This window comes from Penaeus monodon, chromosome 36 (genome assembly GCF_015228065.2).
Source record: "Penaeus monodon isolate SGIC_2016 chromosome 36, NSTDA_Pmon_1, whole genome shotgun sequence".
NCBI classification, from domain to species: Eukaryota; Metazoa; Arthropoda; class Malacostraca; order Decapoda; family Penaeidae; genus Penaeus; species Penaeus monodon.
The window spans coordinates 8,135,530-8,150,529 of NC_051421.1; the positions used below are offsets into that span (position 1 = coordinate 8,135,530).

The 15,000-nt window shown below is 35.3% G+C and overlaps 1 protein-coding gene and 1 pseudogene across 1 annotated transcript; one reads left to right on the plus strand and one right to left on the minus strand.

The window, feature by feature from the left end:
- Positions 1-3,139: 3,139 nt before the first annotated feature.
- LOC119595705 lies at positions 3,140-4,164 on the minus strand. The gene is made up of 3 exons (XM_037944817.1): positions 4,089-4,164; positions 3,800-3,946; positions 3,140-3,625 (listed from the first exon to the last, which is right to left on the minus strand). The coding sequence occupies exons 1-3, from the start codon at positions 4,143-4,145 to the stop codon at positions 3,248-3,250; spliced, it is 582 nt and encodes a 193-aa protein (XP_037800745.1). The 5' UTR covers positions 4,146-4,164; the 3' UTR covers positions 3,140-3,247.
- Positions 4,165-7,227: 3,063 nt separating this feature from the next.
- Positions 7,228-8,287, plus strand: LOC119595708 (annotated as a pseudogene).
- Positions 8,288-15,000: the final 6,713 nt, after the last annotated feature.

Genomic DNA, 15,000 nt, shown 5'->3' on the forward strand with positions numbered 1-15,000 from the left:
AGTGCCTAAGAGGAAAAGTATCTAGAATTACAAGGAATATAAGATTCAACAGTAATGGCCCAATGTTCTACACTGATCGTAAATGAAGTCATTTTAAACGAGAGCTCATGATCGAGTCTCAAAGTTCAAAGTAATTTATGGGTATAAAACGTATGCGCACACATACATGAACACGCATACACATGCACATCTATACATACATACATACGTACAGTCACGCACACATATTATGAACACATACACGCTCATATACTCAAAATACACACACACACACATACAAACACATCCGAACACAAACACACACTCCGGGTATGAAACCAGAGAACCAGTACTAAACCAACCATACCATACGTATGGTGGGAGTGTGTGTAAAATCTCGCTATCTTTACTCATGTATGAGTAGCTAGTTAATGTCTATGGAGTAGTTAGATCCTAGTTGCACACACCTTTCAGTGGGTCGTGTGGTATGATTGGGTAAGTATTGGCCCTCCGGTTTCATACCCGGAGTGAGCTAGGTTCGAGGCCTGGTCAGGGAGGATTGTTATATATCTATATCAATGCGGCATTGCATTATTCTATCTTTCATATATATACCTCAGTACATATGACTTCGGTTTCGAATTTCTAAATCAGTTTCCACCAAGTGCCCATTGGGAGTGTGTGTAAAACCTCGCTATCTTTACGCATGTATGAGTGGGGAGATAATGTATGTGGAGCTGGATAGATTCTAGTTGCACGCTCCTTTTAGTGGGTCGTGTGGTATGGTTGGTTTAGTACTGGCCCTCCGGTTTCATACCCGAAGTGAGCTAGGTACGAGGCCTGGTCAGGGAGGATTGTTATATATCTATATCAATGCGGCATTGCATTATTCCATCTTTCAATCACACATACATATGATCATATATATATATATATATATATATATATATATATATATATATATATATATATATATATATATATATATATAACATACAAACACACATGAACGGATATGAACTCTTACCCATGTTTCGAAGACTTATGACAAAATGATCTTGAATTATGAAAGTGGACCAGAGACTTTAAAGAGGTTGAGATCTTTCTGCATTTTTAGTGATGGTATTGTACAGTGAAAAGCCAGTCGTACCAGAAAAGACTAAATTAATTGTTCGTGTCTGTTTTTCTTTTCTTTTTTTATTACCTGAATTATAAACTTTCCTTTGTGTTCAACTACCTTGACCAGTATTGGACCAGAACGCTATCACAGGTGAGGTTGTATGGTAGGTCATAAGGAGACACGTGGAACTAGGTGGGGGGTCCTTAGAGTTCAGATAGCTAGTAGAGGCTGACATTTACAAATTAGCTTCCCGCGACACATCCATCGATGCATACATATACACACATACTGTATATCTGCACACATTCATATAGTACGTATAAACATCTACACATATATATGTATGTGTGACGACGTTATGATAAAGAGAATAATGAAAATCAATAAATCAGATAAATTTACTTTTGGCTGTTATATGAAGTTCGCAAAATAACCTGTTTCTGCACATTTCTGTGGATAAAGTAAGAGAGAGAGAATATGAATATATAATGCACACACATACGCACCGATACATATATAGACAGATGAATAGATATTCATAACCCTTCCCCCACACATATACATATTTTATATCATTTAAGATAATCTAAGGCCATTCAGGCAAAGTTTTGTGGGAACGAGGACTTTTGGTGTGGAGGCACTGCTGTCTATAATTTTTCTTGTCCCTGACTATATATAAAGCACATTTCAGGAATGTTTTTAGCTTAAATCCACACACATGCACAAACATATATATATCAAATTTATATGATTCTATATAATATTGCATACACACATGTATAGTATATGTATATGTAGATATATATATGCAAATACAAACATATATGTATATGTGTGTTTGGGTGTGTTCTTTCAGGTATGGGTTTCAACATCACAGCTGATGTCTTTATCAACTATGTTGATGAAGCTCTTGGCCGCCGTTTCGTTTTATGCCCTTATTAGTTTCAACATGAACAGAGTTCAGTCTGACTAAATGATTATACAAATAACTAAATAGACAGAAAATATATAATAATGAATAATTCTGAAGACGTAAAATTTAAAATTACTACTGTATATGTATGTACGTATAGATTTATACGCACATACATACACATGTTTATATGTACATATCATGATATATGCAGATATACATATATGTATATATATATATATATATATGTATATATATATATATATATATATATATATATATAATATATATATATATATGAATATATATGAATATATATATTGATGTACAGACACATACACACACACAAACACACACACACACACACAGATATACATACATACATACATACATACATATATATATATATATATATATATATATATATATATATATATATATCTGTTTGTGTGTGTGTGTTTATGTATATATACATACACACACATATATATACATTCAAAGGAAAACTATATTGCATTTTGCGGGAAATGTTTTGTAACATTTGCTGCATTTATTATACTTACTGTTCTTTCAAAGAAATTTATATAAGTCTTATTGTCTATAAGGATGAATTTACTGATGATTGAAATAAATGTACCCAATACTTTTATTTTAGGGGTTTACTGGTATAGAATTCATGGCCAAACTGAGGCACACTGTTTACAAGCGTGTAGGATGTTGAGAGGCGCTATTATCAATCTGTAGGATTTTTGACATTTTTTTTCACCAACGAAAAGTTCATTGTTTCTGTTAACATTTATCTTATCTGGTTGTCTATTTATAATTATAACCAATTTCTTATATCTTTCTATTCTATTGCCTTCTCGGTAGGTGAGCTACTTTGTTTACCCTTGGGTGTGTGTGTGTGTGTTCGCGTGAACACGTGCTTGTATTTATTCATATAGTTGCAAGTCCATTTACTGCGTATTGCAGGAAATGACAAATGAAATAAAAATCAGTATAACAAGAATACACGTTCGTTATCAGTTCACATTGCAGCAGTGCTTCTCTCAAATATATACACAGGCGTGCTTGTATGTCTATATACGGGAGGGACAATTTTTATATGAAATGTACATGAGACGTTAAAATGCTGTCATTTTTTATCAAAAGTGAGTCTACATCATCAAGACAGGTAAAAAGATACATCTTTTTGCCTAAATTAGAAAGTGAACAATGTTCCTTAAACAATCACTTTAGCCAAAGAAGAACCAGCCGAAGGTGATGGTGCCGCCAGTGGGGAGCGTGAGCGTGGTGGTGAAGCAGGTGGGAACGAAACACAGTAGCACGCAGCGGGTGAAGGTCACGCTAACTTGACGACGGTCTTGCACACTGTCAGTCTGTTCCTCACTCACCAGTTTGTGAACGGGAAGGTCGCCACAGAAATTGGCAAGATCCGAACCGATCTCTTCCTCAGGATTGTCGAGGGAAACAGCGGAAACTCTGACGTCAGACTCAACCCTCATGCCATCATCCTGATGGCCTTTGATGAAGGCTACTTGTTGCTCGAAAGATTTAACGAGTCGCCTCACGTAGCACGCCTCCTGCGATACCACTCGGGATGCTGCTAGACCCTGGGAAGTATATAGACTTTTAGGTATTTATGCTTAGAATGAGATTATACAATTTCACTTATAAAAGAATTTCTTATGCATTATTAATTCAGCAAAATCAATAACGTAAAACATTGAGAAAAATCTATTTCACCGCATCGTGTACTCACTGATAACCTGGCAAGTAATACTTACTACACTATAATCCTCCAGAGTTTCCACATCATCGAAGTCGTCGGATTCGGGCATGTGGAAGTGAACCTTCATGGCAAGGCGGTCTACGTCCACCTTCATGCATCTGTTTTCAGCAGCGCTGCTTCCCTTGTAACATACTTGGTAATCCTATCAAAAGAAAAGGCCATGTTTCTTAATATTGATATTTCACATGAGAAATAAGATTGTCAATGATCATGAAGATATTTGAACTCTTTTAGCAATACATGTAGTAGAAAAAGCAAGAAGCATGTCAACAGTGTGTCCATACCTGAACCTCAGCCAGGGAGAAGCCTAAGAGGCAGGACAGCATCAGCCAAGTGAACATGGTGTGATCTAGAAAGAAAATGGACTAATTAAATGATAGCAATATAATAGATTATGAAATATATGAATCTATCAATCAATGGAAATATACAGGTAAACGCACTGAGAAACAGCACCCCATGGACAATATCTTAGGTTTAAATGAAGAGAAAGAACAACTCAAGGTGGATTATAATACGTGCGAGATGTTTATGTTATATAAGTTATTTCTAATAATTATACTGTTACTCAGTATCAGAGTGTAAAGTGTATGAAATTTACCACTCACCAAGAAGGGATAGTACCAGTGATGTGAAATCGTCCTCGAGGCTTATATAGCTCCAGAAGTGTCATGCGACCTTTAGAAATTAAGAACTGTTGTTAAAGGTTCCTACTTCAGCATCACCTGTGAAAACATTTCACATGTTCTCCATTCAAAATCTGTTTATCGGGAAATCTTCAGCGTCAGTTGATTGCATATATATTTCAGAGGAAAATAAAGAGGATGTATCAGCAATTCGCTCTAAACGAAACATCGTATTGAAATACAGGATTTTTTCTGCATTTTTTCACGGGTCACCGGAAAAAAAACATTTGACCTGTCGTAATTATTTTTTTCGACCTGAAATAATAATACATACCTCCATGCCAAATCACTTAAAACAAATTTCCATATATAAGTTCCAGAAATGAAATCTTGTTCCTAAATTAAATTATTATACATCATCTAATGTATGATATGAACCTACCGTTAGAAAAAGAATAACAAACCACATAGTAATCAATATCAATCATACGATTTTCTATGAAATAAAATATGTCAAAAAAATTAACTCGAAAATTACAAGGTAAAATTAAACTTGCAACATTGCCTCATCTTGTGCGCGTGTAGTATTGTCGTTCTTCTCAAATTCAAAATAGAATATATCCATTAATAATATGCATGCTGCTGCTCCAAATACATCACAGACGACAAGAAAATGGAGCTAACGCATGTAGTATACAGTTCTGAAATATAACATTTGAGTCTATGTTTACATATATAGCTTTCCATGCCCTTCCAGTTTGTTCCCATCATGCTCAGAAAAAAAAATAGTTTGTACAAACTAATGATACAAATTCCATTCAGGTTTTCTGAACATCCGTTTACAGGAATATGTGTGTTTATGTGTGTTTGTGTATGTGTGTAAGTATATAAGTATATATGTAAATAAATATATATACACATACATAGATATATTTATAAATACATTTTTATATATATAAATGTATATCCATTTATATGTATGTGTATATATGGAATACATATATTTTTTCAAAGCGTCCGAACCACCCCGACCGGTGATGTTTCGGACTGAGCAGTGCGATGGCTCGATCCTATATTCAAAAGGTCGTTTTTCATAAAATTATGTAAGCTATAAGTCAGAAGCATAAATGCAGATTTTGACATAAATCAAACGTTCTGTTGCATTACTGTAAACAATATGTTGAATAGATCAATGCAGTGCCATATTAGTTTACAGTAAAAATAAAGGCATACTGACCGCTTGCTATTTGACACAACGAAATTACTTTTTTCTTAAGTGTTCGGGATATCCATGAGTGCGTTCGTGTTGGGGGGGGGGGGCGGGTACGGGTGATTGTGAATGAGTATGTGAGAGAGATAGAGTGAGGAAAGCAAAAAAGGAGAGAGAGACGGGTGAGAAAGAGAGAGAGGAGGGAAGAGAGAAAGGGGAGAAGATAAGAGGAGAAAGAATGGGAAGGAGACGAGAAAGAGAGGGGAAGGGAGAGCGGTAAAGAGAGATAAAATTATATGAGGGAAAAAGAGAGAGGGGGGGTGAAGAAACAGAGAGAGGGGAGGAGGGAAGAAGAGAGGGAGAAGAGAAACATACACGTACAGAAAGAAACAAAGGGAGAAGAGAAATCGTGAAACAAGAAATCATAGCCTTTACTTACTAGGCGTGGGCGTTTTATTCCATTATAAATGATTAAGAACAGTCGTGTCATAATATCAAAATGTTCTTTAAAAAAGGGGGTGGGAATTTGCTTAGATAGTAACAAATCATCCCTTTCATCAGTTGTTCGTAAGCCCCGCACGAGAGATATGGTATTATTGGGAATACTTTCGTCATTTAACAATGATCCGACATGATAATTGTGATTTCTTTGCCTCCATAGTCATTTGGTCAGAGTTTACGATGTGAACCTAAAATAGAAAGTGGATACTAGAAATACAAATGAACTCGCCAGAAAAAAAATCGGTGTTCGGATTATACCACCATCCGAATGATCCCCATTTTCTGTATGTATGTATGTGTATGTATATGTATATGTGCATATATATGTGTGTGTGTGTGTTTATACATATGCATTCATATGAATATTCACGCACACACAGGTATGTATGCACACATCGATATGAATAAACACACACATAAATAAATATATGTGTATAGGTATTGATATTTATAGAAACATAAGAGATAAATACAGCCACGAATAGATGGACTGATACATACATAAATACATGCATACATACATGTATACACACACACACACACACACACACACACACACACACACACACACACACACACACACATATATATATATATATATATATATATATATATATATATATATATATATATACACACACACACACACACACACACACACACACACACAAAGAATGTGTGTTGCTTTAGAGTAGACTTCTGGGTGAAAATCTATTAACCTTATTATTACGTCCTTCACGAGTATTCGCAGCTGTAGATACTGAAAAAGCTTCTCATAGAATTTATATTACTTTTCCATACTAGATTTTCTTTTGGGAAAAAAAAATCTTAATGTCATTTCAGAAAATTCATTCTCAGCAAATATCAGATATATATTGGATGGTAGGAAAGTTCAAGGGACAGTTGACCAAACCATCAGGTGAGTCCTCTGGTCCTCTGCGAGATGAATTGAGCAATATATATATATATATATATATATATATATATATATATATATATATATATATATATATACAATGTATAATGACCATTATAAAATTTAAAAGATTTTCTTATTGATATGATCATAATTGTGCAGCCGTAACCATGTTGAGGATTGTCAGTCTGGCGGTAATTCTGACATTGTGTGTGGCACGACCCAACCAATGGGACGACCAGCTAGGGCTTTTCCCTGCTGAAGGCGGGGACTCTCAGCCCATCTTGCCTCGCGCCGTCGCCAACCCTACCACGCCCAACCAGATACTCGACGCAGTGCTCGAAGGAGCTATCGCATACATGGAGTAATATTCTGTTATCACAATTCCATTGATCGTAATGATCTTTTGGTGTTATTTCATATTCGTTATTACCATTCCCTATTATCCACTTCATATACTGATTTTTCATGTTTCATTGACAGAACACTAGGATGGTGTGACTCTAAAAACGTGCAGAACGGAGAGTCAAACCTGCCCTTCCAAGTTAACTCTGACGGAAGCAGCTCCGAGAACTTCAGCATCACTAAGGCCAACGTGACTGGACTCTGCTCCCTGCGCCGCTCCAAGTCCGCTTCCTTCAACGCTGATCAGATAGGGGATTAAATGGAGAGAAAGGTATATGAGATAAGCTTATAGGCATTAACTTCTTTAACGCATTAACTTTAAAAGGAAAATCATCACGAGATTTATATTGTTTTAAAGAAAGCTGAATACATAGTTTCTCATTATTAGTGACTTATATCATGTATTTTTACAGAGTGTGCTCTCCGGTTCGGTTGTGGTGGAAAACGCTCGTGCCAACGCCGACTATACGGTAACCTTTGCTGGTGTTGGAGAAGCTCCAGCACAGACTGTTTCTGGTCAAGTCGTAGAGCGTGTGGACAAGCTGTTCGCCGATATTCAGATCAACTTGGAAAACCTTGTGCCGCAGAACATTGCCAGCTACATTGCAAGATCGGGTCATGACCTGCTTGAAACTGCAAGCAACTTGAACGGCAACGATATGAAGGACGTTCACAGTGCCGGCTTCAGAAAGGCTCTGCGAGAGATCGTGGAGAAAACTATGTCTTCCAACGTGAAGGTGCAGATTAACAAGTCCATCCAGGATATGAAGAATGCTTGATCTTCCAACGTGTTGAAACTATTGTGAGTGTACAGAGAGACAAATAAAAACTAGCAATCATAAATTTGTATCCATCTATATGTGTGTGTTTTGTCTGTGTGTGTGTGTGTGAATGTAAGTGTATATACTTATACATTCACAATTATATATCCACACATACATGTATATACAATCCATCTGTCGTCATCAGATTTGCAATCTGACAGACACGCACGAACAGTTACAGCCACAGACTAATTAAAAACGCCGAGGCAAAGCAACATCGCTGCACAGGGCGCAAGAAACAACTGGAGACGTAACACCTACATAGGACAGCACGAAGCCACCATAGAAGTTCGACAAAAGAATAAACCAAAAGAAAAAATGTATTGCGACTATCTAGAAATAAAGCACAAATAGCTGCATTGAAAGAACTTTCTAGAGGACAGAGGATAATATCAGTGGCCTGCGTACTGATACGAAAATGATATTGGTTTGTGTATATGCACCTGGCAAAACACCAGATTTTGCTCCGTATAATGAGGAATCTTTTGTATACATGTGTTCATGTTCATATATGTGTGCGTGTAGATATAGATATAAATGCTGAGACAACTGAGGAACGACCGGCTGCGAAACTCGTGATTGCTAAGCCACCATTCTACCACGTCTGTATACTTTACACTCCCATAATCAACTATTTCTTGACATGCAGTATCAAAATGCGAATCTGTATCTTAAACTGTAAAGACATTAATTATTTTCCATAATTTTCATTTCTTACAATAAATTTGGTTCATGTTGAAAACTACTGTAAGTTAAAAATCATAAAAATCATTACATACACAGGCAAAGGATTTTCAGAAGATTCATAGAAAAGGTTACTACCCTCAAAATGTGTACTCCCACAAATTTATATAATTATGTGTGTGTGTCTATGCGTATGTATAATATATATAATATATTGTGGAATATACCATTCACCAAGAGGGGGCGTGCCACTCCTGTTGTCACTTCACATACACACCTGTCCACACCTGTATCAACTGCGCGTGATTCATGGATGTCTCAACACTTTTCAGATTACTCTGATGGACAGTGAGAATGTGCTGTAATTGTAAGGTAATTTCTGAAGAAAAAGATATAACTAACAGACAGTTTTAGCGTAAGTTAAGTTGTTGTTTTTTATGGAGTTTCACATATAATGTAAAAGACTTGAATGAACAGTATTGAAAAAATAATGTGAGTGAAGCATTTTTCCTTGAAATAATGTAAAATTTTAATTTCAATTATAAAAGTTTGAATTGCTTCATATAACACATTCTAGCAAATATATTGGAAAATTATTAGATATAGGAGCATGAGGTATATAGTTAATTTCCCTCAAGAATCAAATTGCTTGAGAAATTACCTAATCAAGATAAATGGCGGCTTGCGGTGGCCTTCTCAGTCATGCTTATATGTTTCATCCATAGGTACCTGGGATAATTTAAGCGAATGTTATCTCAAAGACAGTAAGCTAAGATTTTCATCACTGTAACTCGTGTAAGGAGAAACAGGCTACACTTTCCTAGCACAGTGTGACGTCGAGAGCAAGACAATTAGAGGTCATTTTCTGCTTACCGTACATTATATATATATTTTTTAGCATATATGATAAGCAACATTTTAAGACCGCCTGGAATATAGGCGATATATGTACATACATACATACATATATATAAAAAAAAATATATATATATATATATATATATATAGAGAGAGAGAGAGAGAGAGAGAGAGAGAGAGAGAGAGAAAGAGAGAGAGAGAGAGAGAGAGGCTTACATGTATATATATATAAAGAAACATCTGTGTATTTTTGTATATATGTGTATGTTTATATAGAGATATTAATATAAATATAGATACATGCATATAAATATATATGTATATATAGAGAGAGAGAGAGATAAATGTATGTTACGCCGGTCGCCTCGTCTCTCTGCCACCAACACAAGGCAGGCTAGGCAGAGGCGTGCTATTCACAGGGTCGTGAACACTGAACAGCTCCAAGAGGCACCGAGCACCACAGCGTCCCAGACCACCACGAGGGGACACCCACTTGGCGAGGCAGGGCACGAAATAAACACACGATGACAGTCTTTCCTTTATTTACACAGTTATTTACCCATACACTTTTCTATAGGCACAATACAGGGGGAAACCAGCATGTCACACTGCACGATACAGCTTATAACAGGGCAACACAAAGTTTTATAAGGTCACAAGGGCACACACGAGGTCTTCACAGGAGCAGCACCCAACCCCCTCTCTTGGCTTGTTCCTCCGCTCCTCCGCTCACAGCCAGCTGCGTTTGCCCAGGTCCCTTCATGTTAACACATGCCCAGGTCATCCTTTTCATGTTAACACATGTTAACAGAGACAAAGACCCATTGGCGTAGCATGTATAACCGTATAAATTAAATACACACACACACACACACACACACACACACATATATATATATATATATATATATATATATATATATATATATATATATATATATATATATATATATATATATATATATATATATGCATACAAGAAAACACGCTTATATGCACACATACACACATATATAAATATATGTGCATATGCATACAAGAAAACACGCTTATATGCACACACACACAGACACACACACACATATATATATATGTGTGTGTGTGTGTGTTTATAAATTGTTGATGAACATGTGTGTGTACGTATATATACGTATATACATATATGTATGCATGTGTATATATTTGTGTATATCGTATTTTATTTATGTAATCAGACGTTAAACACTTTTTTCCCAAAGGATAGCGTACATTTTGTCGTAAAGGGTTATACTAGTTAAGATTATTGGGGTTACGATTTTCATAACACTGTATTTGCGGTAAGCATTTAGATAATTAGCATTTTTTCCTTTTTTTGAAAATCCTTGATATTTGGAAATAATAAAGAATATCAAAGAAATTATAATCTTCACTCAGCAGTTTCATCAGTATGACCTGTTACCGAGAAATTAATTGCTTAAGAGCTAAATCTATATTTTTCTGTCAATCCTTGCACCGTGAAAAGATATGTAGATAAAATAAAACGTAGAAATAAATGAAGTTTTCGTGTCGGAGACATGTTCAACCTTAAGCTTCCATTTAGGTCTAAAAACTATGACATGAAAAAAGCACTTCACACTTCCAAGTTACATTATTTAAGAATAGGTTTGGCAATTCGAGCATATCTAGAAATTGGCTCTGGATAACACTGCATACATCTAGCATGGGTTATCTACATTTTCATGAAAATTTTCTTAGGATATTGACAAAAGAATAAGTTTATTATTGCTATATTTTACATGTCTCTCCATGCACTCACAAATCTCTTCGTCATTCTACAGTTTCAAGCATTCTTCATGTCCTGGATGGACTTCTTAATCTGCACCTTCACGTTGGAAGACATGGTTTTCTCCACGATCTCACGCAAAGCCTTTCTGAAGCCGGCACTGTGAACATCCTTCATATCATTGCCGTCCAAATTGCTTGCACTTTCAAGTAGGTCATGACCCGATCTTGCAGTGTAGCTGGCGATGTTCTGAGGCACAAGGTTTTCCAAGTTGATCTGGATACCGGCGAACAGCTTGTCCACACGCTCTACGACTTGACCAGAAACAGTCTGTGCTGGAGCTTCTCCAACACCGGCAAAGGTTACCGTGTAGTCGGCGTTGGCACGAGCGTTTTCCACCACAACCGAACCGGTGAGCACACTCTATAAATATACATGATAATTGTCGCTTTCTTAACAAACTGAATTATATAATTTCCATTAACATCGATTTCCTTATGTCGACCAACTGAGTTAATAAGATAACTATTTTAATGTTCCTATGTTTATCATAATTTATATTCATATATAACCATACCTTATCAGCGTTGAAGTAAGCGGACTTGGAGCGGCGCAGGGAGCAGAGTCCAGTCACGTTGGCCTTAGTGATGCTGAAGTTCTCGGAGCTGCTTCCATCAGAGTTTTTAGACCTAAATAGAAGCTTAAGGTTGAACATGTCTCCGACACGAAAACTTCGTTTATTTCTACGTTTTATTTTATATTCATATCTTTTCACGGTGCAATGATTGACAGAAAAATATAGATTTAGCTCTTAAGAAATTAATTTCTTGGTAACAGTTCATGCTGATGAAACTACTGAGTGAAGATTATAATTTCTTTGATATTCTTTATTATTTCCAAATATCAAGGATTTTCAAAAAAGGGAAAAAATGCTAATTATCTAAATGCTTACCGCAAATACAGTGTTATGAAAATCGTAACCCCAATAATCTTAAATAGTATAACCCTTTACGACAAAATGTACGCTATCCTTTGGGAAACAAGTGTTTAACGTCTGATTACATAAATAAAATACGATATACACAAATATATACACATGCATACATGTATGTATATACGTATATATACGTACACACACATGTTCATCAACAATTTATAAACACACACACACACACACACACACACATATATATATATATATGTGTGTGTGTGTGTCTGTGTGTGTTTGTGCATATAAGCGTGTTTACTTGTATGCATATGCACATATATTTATATATGTGTGTATGTGTGCATATAAGCGTGTTTTCTTGTATCCATATATATATATATATATATATATATATATATATATATATATATATATATATATATATATATATATATATATATTCTGTGTGTGTGTGTGTGTGTGTGTGTGTGTGTGTGAGTGTGTGTTTGTATCAAGTACATACATATACATATAATTCTATATGAATGCATATAGATATGTTTGTACATATCTATCTATCTCTCTATTTATATATGTATATAATATACACACACACATATACATTGCATTATATGTAACCCATATATATATATATATATGTGTGTGTGTGTGTGTGTGTGTGTGTGTGTGTGTATTTAATTTATACGGTTATACATTTATCTCTCTCTCTCTCTCTCTCTCTCTCTCTCTCTCTCTCTCTCTCTCTCTATATATATATATATATATATATATATATATATATATATATATATATATAAATATATATATATATATGTATGTACATATATCGCCTATATCCCAGGCGGTCTTAAAATGTTGCTTATCATATATGCTAAAAAATATATATATAATGTACAGTAAGCAGAAAATGACCTCTAATTGTCTTGCTCTCGACAACACACTGTGCTAGGAAAGTGTAGCCTGTTTCTCCTTACACGAGTTACAGTGATGAAAATCTTAGCTTACTGTCTTTGAGATAACATTAGCTTAAATTATCCCAGGTACCTATGGATGAAACATATAAGCATGACTGAGAAGGCCACCGCAAGCCGCCATTTATCTTGATTAGGTAATTTCTCAAGCAATTTGATTCTTGAGGGAAATTAACTATATACTTAACGCTCCTATATCTAATAATTTTCCAATATATTTGCCAGAATGTGTTATATGAAGCAATTCAAACTTTTATAATTGAAATTAAAATTTTACATTATTTCAAGGAAAAATGCTTCACTCACATTATTTTTTCAATACTGTTCATTTAAGTCTTTTACATTATATGTGAAACTCCATTAAAAAAAAAAAAAACTTAACTTACGCTAAACCTGTCTGTTAGTTATATCTTTTTCTTCAGTAATTACCTTACAATTACAGCACATTCTCACTGTCCATCAGAGTAATCTGAAAAGTGTTGAGGCATCCATGAATCACGCGCAGTTAATACAGGTGTGGACAGGTGTGTATGTGAAGTGACAACAGGAGTGCCACGCCCCCTCTTGGTGAATGGTATATTCCACAATATATTATATATACTATACATACGCATAGACACACACACATAATTATATAAATATGTGGGAGTACACATTTTGAGGGTAGTAACCTTTTCTATGAATCTTCTGAAAATCCTTTGCCTGTGTATGTAATGATTTTTATGATTTTTAACTTACAGTAGTTTCAACATGAACCAAATTTATTGTAAGAAATGAAAATCATGGAAAATAATTATGTCTTTACAGTTTAAGATACAGATTCGTGTGTGGACAAGCTGTTCGCTGATATCCAGATCAACTTGGAAAACCTTGTGCCTCAGAACATCGCCAGCTATACTGCAAGATCGGGTCATGACCTACTTGAAAGTGCAAGTAACTTTGACGGCAATGATATGAAGGACGTTCACAGCGCCGGCTTCAGGAAGGCTTTGCGAGAGATTGTGGAGAAAACCATGTCTTCCAATGTGATACTGCATGTCAAGAAATAGTTGATTATGGGAGTGTAAAGTATACAGACGTGGCACAGCTCTGTGGTAGAATGGTGGCTTAGCAATCACGAGTTTCGCAGCCGGTCGTACCTCAGTTGTCTCAGCATTTATATCTATATCTACATGCACACATATATGAACATGAACACATGTGTACAAAAGATTCCTTATTAGACGGAGCAAACTCACGCAATGGATACACAAAGAAAAAATTGATAAGATTATATAGAAACCAGAAGAGGTAAAAACAAGTTGAATAAAAAAAACGAGTTGAATCAGTACATGCAGAGGGTCAAGCCTTGGGAAAGCTAGCAAAGCATAGCACTTGGTTGAAATTAGGTCGTTGTCTTATTAAAAGAGCTATCTCTTCCTTGTACTTGAATTCATATGGAAAAAAAAATGTTAGCTTTTATTTTTTTTTATTATTATTTTTTTTTTTGT